This window comes from Coptis chinensis, unplaced genomic scaffold (assembly GCF_015680905.1).
Source record: "Coptis chinensis isolate HL-2020 unplaced genomic scaffold, ASM1568090v1 utg2180_pilon_pilon, whole genome shotgun sequence".
NCBI classification, from domain to species: Eukaryota; Viridiplantae; Streptophyta; class Magnoliopsida; order Ranunculales; family Ranunculaceae; genus Coptis; species Coptis chinensis.
The window spans coordinates 412,682-429,897 of record NW_028238123.1 but is presented as its reverse complement, the minus strand read 5'-3'; the positions used below and the strand labels follow the sequence as shown (position 1 = coordinate 429,897).

At 38.8% G+C, this 17,216-nt stretch overlaps 1 protein-coding gene across 1 annotated transcript; it reads left to right on the top strand.

The window, feature by feature from the left end:
* Positions 1 to 14,638: 14,638 nt before the first annotated feature.
* Positions 14,639 to 16,869, top strand: LOC147473614 (pentatricopeptide repeat-containing protein At3g60980, mitochondrial-like). Its single transcript, XM_086587229.1, has one exon. It carries the CDS (start codon positions 14,715 to 14,717, stop codon positions 16,608 to 16,610), a length of 1,896 nt encoding a protein of 631 aa, XP_086443355.1. The 5' UTR covers positions 14,639 to 14,714; the 3' UTR covers positions 16,611 to 16,869.
* Positions 16,870 to 17,216: the final 347 nt, after the last annotated feature.

The window sequence follows — 17,216 nt, the reverse complement described above, 5'->3', positions numbered from 1 at the left end:
GCGGTGAGAGAGATAGAGGAGAGAAAAAAAAAAGTTATGTTTTATATTTCAATTTTTTTCGTTTTTCGCGAAATTTTTAAGTTTGTAACACTTCTCCAACACTTTTTAAGCGTTAGTAATTAATTCCGGAAATTCACCCAAATAAAGCAACGCTTTACAACATTGCCAACGCTTATTTAACGTTGGAAACTTACTAATGCTAAATAACCGTTGCAAATCAAAAAAAGTGCGTGTTGCAAATATCCTATTATGGTGTAGTGACGTCTATCTAGTATACCACCCATTACACCTCTAGCAACTATTTCACACACACCACCTGATATAATGGCTGAAGAAAGAGAGACTCCTCTCTCTAACTTTTACAAAGCCTTGAGCGATAGCACAAAATCTTGCATCGTTCTAGCAGACCCAGTGGGGGATTTTCGAATCCCCCCAAACATATTTAATTTGTTACCCGTTTAGACCATGAAAAACCTATTCAGCACATGCGTAGGATTGAACAAGTCCTTACAACATTCCACCATCCTACGGTTAGTGCGGAACAAATTAAACTGAGGGTATTTCCCATCACTTTAACCGATAAGGCGGCATCTTGGTTAACTTCCCAAGCACCTAATTCTGTGGACTCGTGGGCTAAACTTGTTCAACTGTTTATGGAATATTTTTATCCACCCTTAAAGACGGATGAAATGCTTTCCAAGATTCACTTCTTTCAACAGAATCCTCATGAATCATTTTCAGAGGCTTGGAATCGTTTCACCGATCTCCTTATAGAGTGTCCACACCATAACCTAGTGAAAGACACGTTAGTTCATGCCTTTTTCAAAGGACTTCTACACCACCATAAAGAAGTCCTTGACATAATGAATGGGGGTAGTTTCCTAAGTAAAGGAGCCTCAGAAGCATATAAATTTTTAGAAGATCAAACTAAGTGTAATAATAACTGGGGGGGGGGAGTGATGATATCCCCCGCTCCGCTAGTTCTTCTTCAACAGTTAAAGTCGCCGCTATGTTTGAGATGAAACACGATCCTGAGCTTAAAACTCTAATCGAATCTCTCACTAAAAAGGTAGAGGCTATTTCTGTACAACAAAAGCTTATCCCCGTCATGAATGTAAACTCCATGCCATGTAATTTCTGTTTGAGTCCAGAGCACCCTGACTCCTATTGTCCTCTCGCCTATGAACAACAATAATCAGAGCAAGAAAATGTTTGCTCCATTAATAGTTATCCTATTCCTAATACCCCATAGAGACAAAATCCCAACTTCAGTTGGAGAAACAATCAACAAGTTACACCTCTAGGGTTTAATAATCAAAATGTTAGGCAAGCAAACAATTACAACCAAACTCCACCTAGGCAAGGACAAGGACAAGGTCAGGGGAATTATAATAATTATAACAACCAAGTGCAACCACGACAAGGTCAAGCACAAGGTCAGAATAATTATAATAATTATAATACTAATAGAATAATTAGGTCTACAGGAAATGCAACCTACAAAAATGACGTTGCAGTTAGCGGACAGATCTATTAAGTATCCTAAGGGTGTAGTGGAAAACGTGCTTGTTAAGGTTCAGGATTTCTACTATCCTGCGGATTTTGTTATCCTCGATACAGAAGTCGCTAACAACTCTGTACCGATCATCTTAGGGCGTCCCTTCTTGGTAACTGCCAACGCGCTTATAAATTGCCGCGATGGTAAGATGTCCTTATCTTTTGGCCATCTTTCTGTTGAGATAAATGTTTTTAAAATGATGAAACAGTTACCAGATTCGTCTATAGATGGGGAGGTTAGAATGATCGAGAGCTTCGCTCAAGATTATTTTAACAACACATTTCTCGAAAACCATATGTATAAATTCCTTTCTTTTAGAAGTTCAGATTTTGTCAATGACTCCGACTTAGAGGAAGTCAACACTATCTTTGAGTCCACACCTATCGTAGAACCTTCGGTTGCTCCTCATACTGAGTATGAGACTTGCTACCTAAGCAAGTATTCATTACGCAAGATGAGGACCCTGATGAAACATTTATTGACATTCCTTCCACCCTGGTGCTTAAACCTCTTCCCCCGGAGTTAAAATATATTCAACTTGATCCGGATGGTAGTCATCCGGTAATTATATCTTCTCTATTATCTAAGGATGAAGAGACATGTTTAATCAGGGTGATTAGGGAACATCGCTCTGCGATTGGTTGGTCCCTAGCAGATATTAAGGGAATTGACCCTGATGTGCGCACTCATCATATCCATTTAGAGGATAATGCAAAGACTTCTCGCGAACCTCAGCGTCGCTTGAACCCTGCCATGAAAGAAGTGGTTAGGGAAGAAGTCTTACGGTTACTCGATGCGGGTATCATATACCCAATCTCCGATAGCGAATGGGTAAGTCCCATTCATATAGTTCCTAAGAAAGCGGGGATTACCATGGTACGTAATGCTAAGGGTGACTATGTTTTCACACAAGGTCCTATGAAATGGAGGATCTGTATTGATTACAGACGTTTAAATGCTATGACACGAAAGGATCACTTTTCTTTACCTTTTATAGATCAAATGCTTGAACGTCTAGCTGGTCATGCTTTTTATTATTTTCTGGATGGCTACTCTGGCTATTTCCAAATTATTATTGATATTGATTACCAAGAAAAGACTACCTCACATGTCCTTTTGGAACATACGCCTATAAACGAATGCCTTTTGGCCTTTGTAATGCTCCTGATACCTTCCAGCGGTGTATGCTTCATATATTCAGTGACATGGTAGAACGCTTCATGGAAGTATTCATGGATGACTTTTCTATCTACGGAGACTCTTTCACAGATTGCCTGTCTAACCTGTCTAAGGTTCTGACACGGTGTGAAGAAAAGAGCCTCGTGTTAAATTGGGAAAAGTGTCATTTCATGGTGAAAAAGGGCATAGTACTAGATCACATTGTATCTAGTGAGGGCATCGAAGTAGATAAGGCCAAACTAGATAAGATAGCGACTCTACCTATACCACGGACTGTCCGTGATATTAGAGACTTTCTAGGCCATGCAGGTTTTTATAGGCGCTTTATCAAGGATTTTTCTAAAATAGCTAGGCCTTTAACTAATATGCTTTTAAAGGATGCCATCTTTGATTTTAATTTTAACTGTAAGCAGGCTTTTGAAACAGTAAAAGCCGCCTTAACATCTGCACCCATTATACAGCCTCCCGATTGGTCTAAACCTTTCGAACTCATGTGTGATGCTAGTGATTATGCAGTTGGTGCTGTCTTGGGATAGAAACTAGATAATAAGTCCACTGTTATTTATTATGCTAGTAAAACCTTAAACGATGCTCAAAGGAATTATACAACTACTAAAAAAGAATTATTAGTTGTTGTTTATGCTTTAGATAAGTTTCGTCCTTATTTGGTTGGTTCTAAAACTTTAGTTTACACGGACCATGCAGCCCTTAGGTACCTTCTTGCAAAGAAGGATGCTAAGCAGAGATTAATCCGATGGATTCTTCTCCTGCAAGAGTTCACATTTGAAATAAAGGACAAAAGAGGGGTCAAAAACGTAGTTGCCGACCACTTATCTAGACTTACAAATGATGATGATAGTGATTCCAAGTCCATACTAGACTCTTTTCCGGATGAGCATTTGTATGCTATTTTTTCAGCACCATGGTATGCTGACATTATAAATCATTTAGCAGCTGATGTTATTCCTTATTATTTGTATGCTATAATGAAGTTCTATCGTTCTGCCATGACAAAGAGTGTGGTGGCCATTTTAGTGGGATGAAAATAGCTGCTAAAGTTCTTCAATGTGGATTTTATTGGCCTACCCTTTTTAAGGATGCCCAAGTGCATTGCAAGACGTGTATTCGTTGCCAACAACTTGGGCGAATCACGAAGCGTAATATGATGCCATTAAATCCAATCATGGTAGTAGAAATTTTTGACGTTTGGGGCATTGATTTCATGGGTCCCTTTCTTGTTTCCCACGGCTTCATTTATATTCTAGTTGCCGTCGACTACGTGTCTAAATAGATAGAGGCCATGGCTTGTCGTAGCAATGACCATAAGACAGTTGTGTTTTTTGTTAAGGAGTATATTTTCTGTTGTTTTGGTATTCCTAAAGCCATCATTAGTGATGGGGGAACACATTTTTGCAACAGAGTTGTTGCATCTCTAGTAAAAAAGTATGGAGTTACACATAAGGTAGCAACTCCTTATCATCCATAAACTAGCGGACAAGTAGAAGTTTCTAATAGGGAAATAAAAAAGATCTTAGAAACAATCAGAAATCCCGGATAGGAAAGACTGGTCAAAGCGTCTATCTGATGCCTTATGGGCGTATAGGACTGCTTTCAAAACTCCTATAGGTATGTATCCCTTTAGACTTGTATTTGGGAAACCTTGTCATTTGCCCATTGAATTAGAGCACCGTGCTCTGTGGGCTATAAAAAGCCTTAACTTCAATATTGATGAGGCAAGTGTCAAACGCAAGTTGCAATTGAATGAGCTTGAAGAAATCCGTAACGATTCTTACGATCTCGCAAAGGATTATAAAGCTAACATGAAATGGGTTCATGATAAGCATGTCTTGCACAAAGAGTTTGTGGTAGGTCATAAGGTCTTGCTTTACAACTCTCGTCTACATATTTTTCCAGGGAAATTAAAAACCCGTTGGTCTGGTCCTTTTCTGATTACTGAAGTCACCCCTTACGGGGCAATCACCTTGGTAAATCCCAAGGACAGTAGTACCTTTCAAGTCAATGGTCAACGGTTAAAACATTTCCACGAGCTATCATCCCCGTATGTGGTGGAAGTCCTTCTACAGGACCCTGTCTATGAGGACTGACCTTTGTTATTGGTGTACTTCCATTCACTTCCATATATGGGTAAGTGCACCATTCAGGTAACCGGGCCCTCCTTATGGAGTGTGTGGCTGTAAGTACCGGATCCTAAGTCGACGTTTCACATAATTCACGTTTTCCACTTTTGCATGTTTTCTCGGTTTTTGAGTCATGTTCCTCTATGGTGTGAATTATGTATTTATTGTTTTTCGTTTTTCTTATAATAAACTAGGATAAAAATAAAAATTCTAAATTCATAAAAAATAGCAATCTAACAAGTCTTGGGAATCTGACTTTAAAAGACCCACGTTTAAAACAAATTTTTTGTCCAAAAATTTGTTTGGGGGTGGGCAGTCGGTCTTTCCATTTGGATTGCTCAAACTTCCCATTTGTGTTGCTTAGGCCCGTCAATCGTAGTTCGTGCGGGTTGACGTTATCTATAAAATTTAGATTTCTTTCGTGCCCATAACTTACGTCAAACACGCACTTCGAGGCATTTTTCCACCTTCTTATACATCACCCATGGTTGGAATTGCATGTTTTATGAATCATTAGATTTGAAATTCTCTCCTGATCATTTCCATAACTCATTTGCCAAAATCGGACCGGTAACGAAGCGGCAAATTTAATTTGAAATTGCGCGAAATATCAAAAAATTTCGTAATTCGAATTGGGCTTGGGCCAAAACCGCATGCCTGTGCGTGGCACGCGCGTCCCCTTCCTTTCCAAAAACAAACAGTCGGTTTCCCTTTTCATACCGCCATTAACAAGTTTAAAACAAAACCTAGCAACTGATAACCGTAAAATGATTAGTTTACCTACGAAATGAACGATGAATTCAAAACGTAAGTAAACTAAAACTATTCTTTTATATCAATTATCAATCTTCTACTCTCGATGCGAATTGCACTAAGTGGAGTAGGAAGTTCGTTCCACTCCTAGTTCCCTAGCATGGATTGTTTCTAAGTCTAAGAAATCAGTCTTAAGTCAATGAGAGCTTTACGAAATGTTATGCTACGATACTTACTGAATTTAATTACTTGAATTTAACTAAAAATGCTATGGAAATACTATTGTTTGAATCTAGATAAAGAGATTAGAGGGGAATTGAATCCACCTCGAATCCAACTTAACAACCTAGCGTAGAATGTTGTATCTCAATTCTCACGTTCTTCACGGCGAGAATTTCGAAGTCTAATCCCTAGTGTTCATGGCATTCCTACCGGATACTAACTAGCATGTGAGGTCGTCCACCCATTCTCATGGCGAAACACGACCTTCTAGAGAGGAATAGATTCTACAACCAATTCTATACTAACCACTAAGTTTTCATCAAGGCTTCATCAACCCCTCTAATGGAGGTTTTAGCCTTGAGTCATCAAAACAACATTTCCCCTTGAATCTAAACTAAACATAATGTAAGAAATTGAGATTTACTTAATTAAACAATAATGAATCTAATTTAATGGCTGGAATGAAATAAGAACAAGAATTGAAATTAGATCTATAATGGAAATGACAAAATTCGAACTTGATAAAAATACTACTTTAGTTATCTACTCAATCAAGAACAATCATTCAAGGATTTAATCTAAAACAAGAATTCAAATGGAACTAAAACTTAATTAATTAATAAAACTAGATCTAGAATTCTATATCTTAATTTAGGCCTAACTAGCTACCATTAACAAAGAGCTAAGCTTTTGTTTTTATACATCCAGATCCAAAAATCGTGCATGGGCTTGGAGCCATGGTTTGGGCCAGAGAATCAGGCCCAAAACCCAATTCTTTCAGTCCAAAAAGGCCTCTTCAGCTGCAGTTGGCTTCTACAGACTTTTCGTCCACTTTTTCTCCTCTGATTGGGTCAAGGCTTGGACCATTGCAAAGCTCTTTCCGAGCCGGTCGTTTTGATATAAGGTAGGCCCAATTCCGAGGTCTGAGTCCAAAGATATGGCATTCGAAAGTTCTGCTGACTTTTGCTCCTTTATCTCGCTAAAGTGGCACATTTCTCGCACATAATGGACTTTGAAGCCCCGAAATGCATAAAAACACGTAATCGATATTAACTCTTACTTATTATTCACATAATTGGTCTAACAATATGATTATTAAGGGGTTAAAACTACAGTTTTGGGCTCTTATCAGCAACCAAATTAAAAAAATATATATAAAAAAATAAGAAATACCACCCACGCCCATTGTTAAACACCAACACCAATCTCCCACACAATCTCCAACCGTTTCCACCAAGAAAACAGCAACCAATTCAATATTACAACCTGCCACCACCATTGTTTTTAGTGAGTTTTTATCAAACTCGCCTCCTCCACCATATACAAACCCATTGGTTGTATCAAAACTTCAATGGCGCTAAGACGAAGAATTTTGCCTGAACAAGCGTTTAGACCCGACCGTTTCGTGCCATTCTACGCGGCGGAGATGATTACGAGGGATTGGAATGGACTGTGGTACTCGACCGATGATTTCTATCATTATGATTTGGTAGAACAGTTTTATAAAAAGCGAGAATTGGAGGGGGATAGGATTTTCGTTAAGGTAGCAGGAACGAGAGAGTTGTTGGCTGAGCTGTTAGGCGTTACACCTAAAGGCAACCTTGAAACTACCATTCAGGAATCCCAGTATACTGGAGTTCCTGCTTTGATGAGAGATACGGTCATGGAGGGTGAGTACAATCCGAGTTCTCATTGCGTTCAACAGTCGACCCTGAGAACCAACCAACTGGCTGTAGCTCAGTGGATTGGTAGGAACATCCTCGGAAAAGAAAAAGTCAGCGACATTGGCCTGCAATGTCTGCACGTTCTCTGGATTTTGCAGACGAATAGGTATAATTTCTGCATCCTCGACTTAATTTGAAATGTGATTAGAGGAGTGGGAAAGAGCATTGCGCCTCTTCCCGTATTGATCACTAAGATCATGCTCTCTTTTAGAGCTGTCACAAAATCTGCTCCTATTATAATCAAATTGCATTCTAATGGAAGTATTATACGGATTGCATCCAAAAGACTTGGCAGTTGTCGGATGATAATGTGGTTGAGTCGGAGGATGAAATGGACGATATGACGTGTTTGGATGAAGATGCTTTGGATAGGTGTAGTTTTAATGTAGAACGCATGCAAGTGTTGCAAACTAGCTTGCGGTGCGTTTATGCTATTCGTGAAGATATACGAGATAGGCAGATTATAGTTCGAAATAAACAAGCGAACCTTCAGACGAGTTTTGAAATACTCGAGAAGGGTCAGGAAGATATCTTATGTAATATGGAGACTATCCACCAGCGTCAACAGGACCAGTATACGGTACTAAAGGCTGAGATGGAAGCACAGCGCTTGTTCCAAGTAGAGATGCTACGACGCATGCCACCCTTGGAGGGTTCTGTTTCAGATGAGTCTGAGAGGCATGAGCGTCGTCGCCGAAGGACAGATAGCTCAAGCCATTCTTCATCCCAGAACCAATCTCCATCTCCGGGTCCATCTTCATCACATGGCTAGGTGTTCAGCATCAGTTGTGTTTCGTTGTTATTTGATTGTTTTTTTTATTGTTTTATTAGTTTGGATTTTAATTCAGTAGTTAAATTTAAATATTAATTTGTTTGTTTTATATTGTTTGGATTTAAATTTTTAATATAATTTTGTTATTTTCGAATAGTGCGTTGTTTTATCATTAATCCCACCTTCCCGAATTGTTTGCGGGTGGTAATATTTATACCAAGCATAATTCGTTATATGATCATCTTCTGTAAAGTTGTTTTGGAGTAAAGGTTGAGAATTTGGCCGATATCGGCATATCTATGATTATATGTGGCGGTAGCATGAAATCTAGGAGAGTTTAGAAGTTACTATTCTAAATCCAATATAAAAGATACCAGGGTTGTTATAAAATCAAGACTATGGTTTCCGTTTTCGGTTTTGGAATTTTTTTTATTTCTGGAAATTGCCTTAAACATTTTGGCAACTTGCCGATTCGTTTTGGAAGCTCACAACCTATTTAAACTTCCTTCATTCTACACTCACAACCCACACTACACCCCACCATCATCTCTCACCTTCCACTCCAAGGTTTTCCTTCTTTTTCCTTCTAAACTTACGTTTCAAGATTCTTACGAAGACCACGGCGCCTGCAAGATGAAGTGCACACAAGCCCTAATCATCACCGAAAATTTTACTCGAGCGCTTTTGTGCCCAAGTTGAGCGACTAGCTTCAAAACATTGTAAATCCAAAAATACCCGAGCGTACCTGCTCCCAAGTGGAGCGCGACTGCATACGACCTCTGTAGACACGGAAATTTCCAATTTTCTGAGGGTTGTTCCAGGATTTTTCTAGCTATTCCAAAGAGTAGTTGAGATGACATCTCCTATAGTCATACCTAAACAGTCTTTCGAAGACGTGTTGGGAACCGAGACCTATGGACATTGGTTCCGCAACAGGATCTTGCAGTTAGGATGACGTCATTTACTGGTAAGTGATGACGATTCATATTCATCACAGCTTACTGCTTATTTCTACGACCACGTTAGTTTCTATTGTAATCAGGATGGAGAACAAGAATTCTCCGTCATAGTTGATGACACGACACTAGAATTCAATAAATATGTGGTAGCTTTAGTTTTGGGATTACCAATACTTGATCCTGTTCACACATGGGGATATATGACCGATAATGCATACCTTTATGATTATACATATTTCCATGAGTATTATGGGGAAGGGGTATTTCGAGTAATGGACCAGGGGCGATATAGCATTGCCCTTGGTAGCCTGTCCTAAACGTAGGCACCACCATGTTATTCATCCCGATGAATATTTTGGGGAATGGCGCTTCATACGCAAAACAAAGCATCACAGGTGACATTTTCCTCGCTTTAGCTGAGGGACGTCGCCGATATGACATTCCCCGAGTTTTAGTGGCTAGTCTTAAGAGAGCCCAAAGAATGAGGCGTAAGTATCTTCTTATGCCTGTTTTGGTAAGCCGCATCATGCGTAGTTGTTTACCTGTATTATGTGCCCAGTTCACGGATTGGAAAAGGGTTGAAGTCATGAGACCCACCAATTGGGTGGTTCGCTCATTGCGAATTATGACTTTGCTGGGATGGCAGGTGCAGCCTCATTTGGTTGCCCCGTACATCCCATCAGACATAATAACACTTAACAGGTTAGCATTAGTAGAAGATAAATGGCGGCAAGCTTGGCAAGTTATAATGGCATGGCAGGATGCGAAGGAACCTCACTCTTTGATGAGGAGGAGGATGATTAAGCGGGAGATAAGATAAGTTTTTAATTCCAGTTAGTGTCTGCTTATGTCCCAAGCAATTTAATTCTGTTAACCCCATAACGGGTGGAACTCTTATAGAGTTGCGTCAGTTTTCCTTTCCTATATTAGTATGTTCTAACCTTGTTTTGCAGATGTTCCAGAATTTCACGCATTTCCATGGTATTTTTCTACCCTTTTTATTTCAATGCTTTGAGGACAAAGCATGCTTCTTGTTTGGGGGGGGGGGCAAAGAAACACGTGTAATTAAGACATCTGTTAGGATATAGATATGTATAATATGCATTTGTTTTCTAGTTAAAATTTCAAAAATTTCAAAAATATAAATAAAAGCGTTTATGCTATACACTTAGGAATATTGGTATTGTTTTCTTTCTCAATGTTTTTAATGATCTAAAAGTCTCACGTAGCCTTTGCATTAGAATAGTTTGTAGAAACTTAGGTTAATATGTAGGTAATAATCTTTGCATCTATCTATAAATATACTACATGAGTATCTATGATTGTTGGCGGTAAGTTTTTGAAATCTAGGCTAGAGTACTTATTCTACAAATCCTGTGAGAATATAGCTTAAAGCCTTATATGAGTGAAACATTTGAGAAATGACACAAGGGAGAAGTAAAATCCGGATAGAGAAATCACACGTCCACTTGCTTGATCACTAAACCATATCCTAAGTGAGAATTTATGCCCTCTTTGGATCGATATAGCCAGAAGTTCAAACCTATGAATTATTTTCCGCTAGTCGCCCCTCTGAGCCTTTCTTTAGCCTTCCATAAACCACAATTCCTTCACCCTGTTACAAAAACAAAACAAAATAAAAAATCAACCAACCCAATTTAGAATAAGTCTGAGAATGGAATGAGTGGAGAAAGAAGAAGAGAAAAACCTGTGTAAACAAGAGTTTGATTAGTTGCTTCAGAAAAAGAAAAGAAGTTTCCATCTAAAGAAAAGAAAATAAAAATAAAAATAGAAATAAAATAAAAACTCCCAAAAATAGAATAAAAAGGAGTCAAAAGCCAAAGAAAAAGAAAAAATATGGCTAAGGATGGAAACAAAGTGTAGAAGCAAAAGAAAATAACAAGGTTTTCTCTAAGTTACATAATATGAAGACTCTACTATTATCTCAGACTTGCCCTTTTGAATATCCATTTCCTTCCTTCTTAAACCATCTCCTAATCCCTGCAACACCTAATAAAGACCTCTAGCTCAATTAGGAATAGGTTAGTGTGATAGTAAGTGGCAGATGTGTTGATCGACTCCGAAACTTCCTTGTGTGTCATTGAGATTGTAAGGTAAAGTGTGCCCATGCTTCGGAGTAAATAAACTTGAGCGGAAAAATCAGAGTGGTTTTTGTCTTGTTGGGACCTACTTAAGGACGCTATTCCAAGTTTTCAGAAACGGACCTGCTAGGCATTTCATAGTATTACTCATAGTATATATATTTGTATCATAGATGATTGCTTATTATGCATATATTAACTTAGGTTTCGACTGGAGTATTCTTATTCATTTGCTAGTGAGATGTATAGATAGTTGAGACATGAATGAGGGAACAATAGTTTTATTTCTTAGGCGTTGTAGTATAGATGAAGTTTGTGAGTACCTTCACTGGAAAACTCTCACAAGGCTATAACTCGTCCACTAGGGAATTCCTAGTGGTTTAAGGCCTTATTCCATATGGTAAATGCAATCGCACTCAACAAAACGAGAGTAGTTAGAACTCCATTTTTGGTCACTTATTCTAATTTCTCATATTTGCTTGAGGACAAGCAAAATGTTGTTTGGGGTGGTTTGATAAGAGCCCAAAATCTGTAGTTTTAACCCCTTAACAATCGTGCTTTTTTAGACCAATTATCGCGAGTAATAAGTAAGAGTTAATCTTGATTCACGTGTTTTTATGTATTTCAGGCATGAAAGTCAATTATGTGCAGAATTGTATCACTTTGGCGATATAAAGGAGCAAGGGTTGGTTGCTAAGGAGTTCTGTGATAAAAGGCCAAGATTCCAGAAGGCAAAGCTATTGTTCAAGTTAGCAGAACTTCCGAAGACCATATCTTTGGGCTTAGGCCTCAGAATTGGGCCTACCTTACATCAAGACGACCGGCTCGGAAAGAGATTTCCAATGGTCCAAGCCTTGACTCAATCAGAGGAGCAAAAGTGGACGAAAAGCCTATTGAAGCTGAATCTAGCTGAAGAGGCCTCTGTGGACTGAAGTAATTGGGTTTTGGGCTCAATTTTCCGGCCCAAACCATGGCTCCTCAACCCATGCACGAAATTGTGGATCTGGTCTCCTCTTTTGCAGATATAAACAAGACTTAGCACTAAAGAAAGATAGTTAGTTTTAGGTAGAAAATAATTAGATAATCTAGAATAGAAAGTAGCCATTAAAATAGCTTGTAGATCTAGTTTTAATTTATAAGAATTAATTAGTTTCAATTCATTGTTTTTTATTAATCCTTTGAATCATTGTTCTTCATTTGATTAGATAAATAAAATAGTTATTCTTGTTAATTTCGATTTTGTCATTTCAATTCATAGATCTAGTTTAAATTCCAGTTGTTATTCATTTCTTAGTTATTAATTTAGATTTCAATTATTGTTTAATTAAGATTAGTAAATTTCAATTCTTTATATTATGTCTAGTTATAATTCAATGGGAAATGATGGTTTGATGAATCAAGGCTAAAACCTCCATTAGAGGGGTTGATGAAGCCTTGATGAAAACTTAGTTGTTAGTGTAGAATTGTTTGTAGATTCTATTCCACTCTAGAAGGTCGTGATTCGCCATGAGAATGGGTGGACGACCTCACATGCTAGTTATAATTGGTAGAAATGCCATGTTTAATTAGGGATTAGAACGACCAATTCTTACCGTAAGAACGTAAGAATTGGATTACAACAGTCTATGCTAGGTGATTAAGTTGGATTCGAGGTGGATTCAATTCCCCTCTAATTTTTTATCTATATTCAAAACAATTGTATTTTTGTATATTTCGTAGTGACATTCAACATATTGCTTTTCATATTGCATCGTAGTATAACACCATTCGTAAAACTCTCAATAGACTTTAGAAAGAGCGATTAGACTTAGAAAACATTGCATGCGGAAGAACTAGGAGTGGAACGAACTTCCTACTCCACTATATCTCATAGTTCGAGAGTAGAAGACTTTGATAACAAACTCCAGTTTTAATTCTAGTTTTACTAGCGTTTAGAGTTTTCATAGCTTTATTCCTTAGTAAAACTAGCGTTTTACTTCTTATCAACCCGCCAAACCCGTCAAATAAATGGGTTAGGCTAAGGGCACATATGTTAACCCAAGTAACCCGTTAGTAGACCTGATTTGTTCTCAGGTCTAATGGGTCGGGTCATCAACCCGTGACCAATATAACATGTTTTAAGATAACTTTCCCTATTTTTTAAGATCTCATCATCCCAACTACCTAAAGTAAACGACTAAAATGAGAAGGATTAGCCGTCAGATTCATTCGATAAAGATATGTTTCGTTATTCAATTTTCATTGATATGTAGTAGAATTATGGATGGTTTTTTATACGGAATATATAAAAGGTATCAGATACTAAATATTATTGCTCGATATTATTTGCCTTATTTTATGCTGTATTTTTTTACAAACATGTTATCTATGAATCTAATCCAAAATTGACCCGCTGCCTTAGCGGGTCACCTGTTAAGTAACCCGTTATATAGGCAGGTTAGGTCTGGGTTTGACAAACTCAACACGATTAGTAATTGAGTTGGGTTTCGGTTTGCAATTGAGTGGGTCTCGTCACAACAGTCGGAATGTACGCCAAATGGAATGCAATCCATCTGGTTCCAAAATCGATGCACAAATTGCGTACAGCTCGACACTTAATTGCAGATAGTTGGGATACTGCATTACAAGCAAGACAAACGCAATTTACAGCATTGAACTTTCCCAGACTAGTATTCGCAAATGAGCACACTAATGATGGGTCTGAAATACCAATAGTACATATTATCGACCAAATTAATGTTCATGTGGTTAGAATTTTCATTTGGTCAATCCATCTGGCTCCAAAACTGATGCGCAGATGGCGTACAACTCGACACTTAATTACAGATAGTTGTGATACTGCAATGCAAGCAAGAGAAGCGCAATTTATAGCATTGAACATTTTCAGACTATTATTGGTAGATGAGCACACTAATGATGGGTTCGAAATACTAATAGTACATGTTATCGACCAAGTCCATTTAATTAATGTTCATGTGGTTAGAATTTTCATTTGGTCAATCCATCTAGTTCCAAAACTGATGCGCAGATGGCATACATCTCGACCACCTCCTCTTGCATTATCACGAAAATTTCAAATGAGTGGTCCACAGGACAGCGCACCCATGCACCCTGAGCACCCTAGATTTACCCTTAAGTTTTAACCAAGGGTGCTACTATTCTAACTGTAAACAAATATCAGCCTAATTTCAGCCCAGCAGACCTTTAAAGCCCATGGGGTTGAATATCAGCCAAATTTCAGTCCCCAGTCCCCACTCTATCCAAACCGAAGCACAAAATTGAGGGTTTCAATTTACTGAATTCCACCATGACTCTCCGCCGTCTCATCCCCCGCCACCGCTCTTCCTCTATCTTTTCCCCTATTAACAATTACGCTGTCTCTTCAACCGCCACTCTGCACAACACCACCACAACCACAACTTACACAACCACCGCTCCTCAAACTTTCACACGCAACATTTTCAACCCCTTCTTCTCCTTGGAAAAATTTGGTCCCAGCCCTACATCTGTATGCCGTACGGTCCAGTCTCTCAACAAACTCGTCCCGGCGACCGTGATTAACAGCGAAACTGAAATGGAAGTAGTAGAAGACCACGGCGACAACAACTTCTTTTCTTTTCATGACAGGTTCGCGACAGCCATTGAAAACGTCGTACACCACAAGAGATCCATAAACTATGAGGCCCTGGGTCTCAACAAAGTCATCATGGCCGTAATTGACAGCGGCGATCTTGACGCTGCTTCCAACATTGCTCGTGACGCAGTTGCTCGTGACGCAGTGACCATCTCCAACATCGTCCCCACTTGGTTGACCTGCTACAACCTCCTAAGGTCCATGTTCCTTGCGGGTCGTTATGAAGATGGGGTCACACTTTTTGATTTCTTCGACAACAATAAAACTATAAGGAACGACTACGTAACCATTGCCATCTACAATCTCCTCATCAAGGCTCATTGCGACGCCGGCCACGTGGACAAGGCTCTCCAACTCTACAACTACGTTTTAGGCCCCTCACCCTTTCCAGATATCACCCCTGACGATGATACCTACACCCTCCTTACCAAAGGTCTAGTTTCCGCCAATCGGCTTTCGGAAGCAGTGGACCTCCTCCACCAAATGCGTGCCCGTGATAGTAATATTAATAATTTTGCTTTGGTCTACGCCAACCTCATCTCGGGCTACCTTGAATCAGATGACCTTGAACGCGCCAACGAGCTCTTCCATGAGTTTATTGACAATCCTGGTGATCGTCACTGTGTGAAAGACGGATATGTTTATGCCTCGTTCATGGAATACTACTTAGACCACAACATGGAGAAAGAAGCAATGGAGTTGTATAAGAGTCTTCTCAACCGTCAATTGGTAATGCTCTCAGCAGTTTACAATGAGCTTTTAAATGTGTTATTAAAGCATGGTAAGTTTGTAGAAGCTAACACTCTTTTCGACTCCATTTTTAAACAAGATACACCATTCCACACATCCAATAGCCATACATTTAATATTATGGTAAACCATTGGTTTGGAGTGGGGAAGGTTTCAGAGGCTCTCTCAGTATTCAACATCTACAGAGATGAGCCAGCGCCAATGTATGGCAAGTTGGGACCACTTTATAGGGATGTTGTAGTGCATAACAACATAATTGGAAAACTTTTTGATACTGGAATGGTAGCTGAAGCTGGCGAATTAGTCGATGAGGTGTGTAGTAAGTTATATTTTGCAGATGTCACTACTTATACGATCCTTTTCGATGCTTATTTCAAACAAGAAAGGATCCGTGATGTTTTGAAATGGTTCCGTCATTTGGTTTTAAAGACCACTTTTGAACCAAGTTTCGCATTGGTGAACTCAGTATTCAGTAGACTGATTAACAAGGGCATGATTGAGGAGGCAGGGGAGATTTTGGAGAGAATGACACAGGGGGGTCGGCAGAAACCATTCCTCGTCGCAACTAGCTATGAATTAGTCCTCACTGAATCATGTAAGCAAGGTAAACTTGATCTCGTTCAGCATTTGCTTGGTGTAATGCTGTTGTTCAACATTGGCGCTACACCCAAGCTCCATGGTATTGTACGTGACGCATTTGGAAAAGAAGACAGAGTTGATCAGATTGAAAGCAAACTCTGGCAGCTGACTGAGCCAAGGTATATATGGGATTTTCCAAGGTGCGCTGGTCATGCACACCAGGTTTTTGAAAATCAGTAGCGCCACCAGTCATGAATCTATTGCCTCAATGGATTGCAGCTTGCTGTATAATTTACTCAAATCAGAGATTGTATTTTCTGTTTTGTTTGTCCTCGCTTTTGGCTAGGTCAGAACTTTTAAATTATGTATCAAATATACCTGATGGAGTCTGGACAACTCTCTCTCTACATAAAAATATAGACAATGTTGTCTGCAACTAATGTTAGTTTATTTATTTTGTCTTCAGTGTATTTTGGAAAATATATTATTTGTTTCGTAATGCTACGGCACTCATGCGCAGAATGTAAGAAAACTATAGCCTCATAATTATACTAGGACTCGAAAACTTATGACTCCTCTTTATATTCATCCCTGAACGTCTTGTTATTTGTTATGAGAAAAACGGACCTCAAAGTAGTAAGTGCTTTAAATAAAAACAATAATTAATAGTTCCCAAACCAAGAAATTGTTATCCTATAACCTCTGTGAGTCCTGTAGAGAGAGATCCGAGTAAGGAGATGGAAGAAGCTATTGAAGAAAACACAGAGAGTTGCAAGGAACTTATCATCTCATCAAGTTCTAAAGTGTCAATGGATCTTATAGACTGATGATGCAAAAAGACTTGCC

What these genes read in the sequence shown, in the direction of transcription:
- LOC147473614 (XM_086587229.1), top strand. Translation starts at nt 14,715, where the DNA reads ATGACTCTCCGCCGTCTCATCCCCCGCCACCGCTCTTCCTCTATCTTT.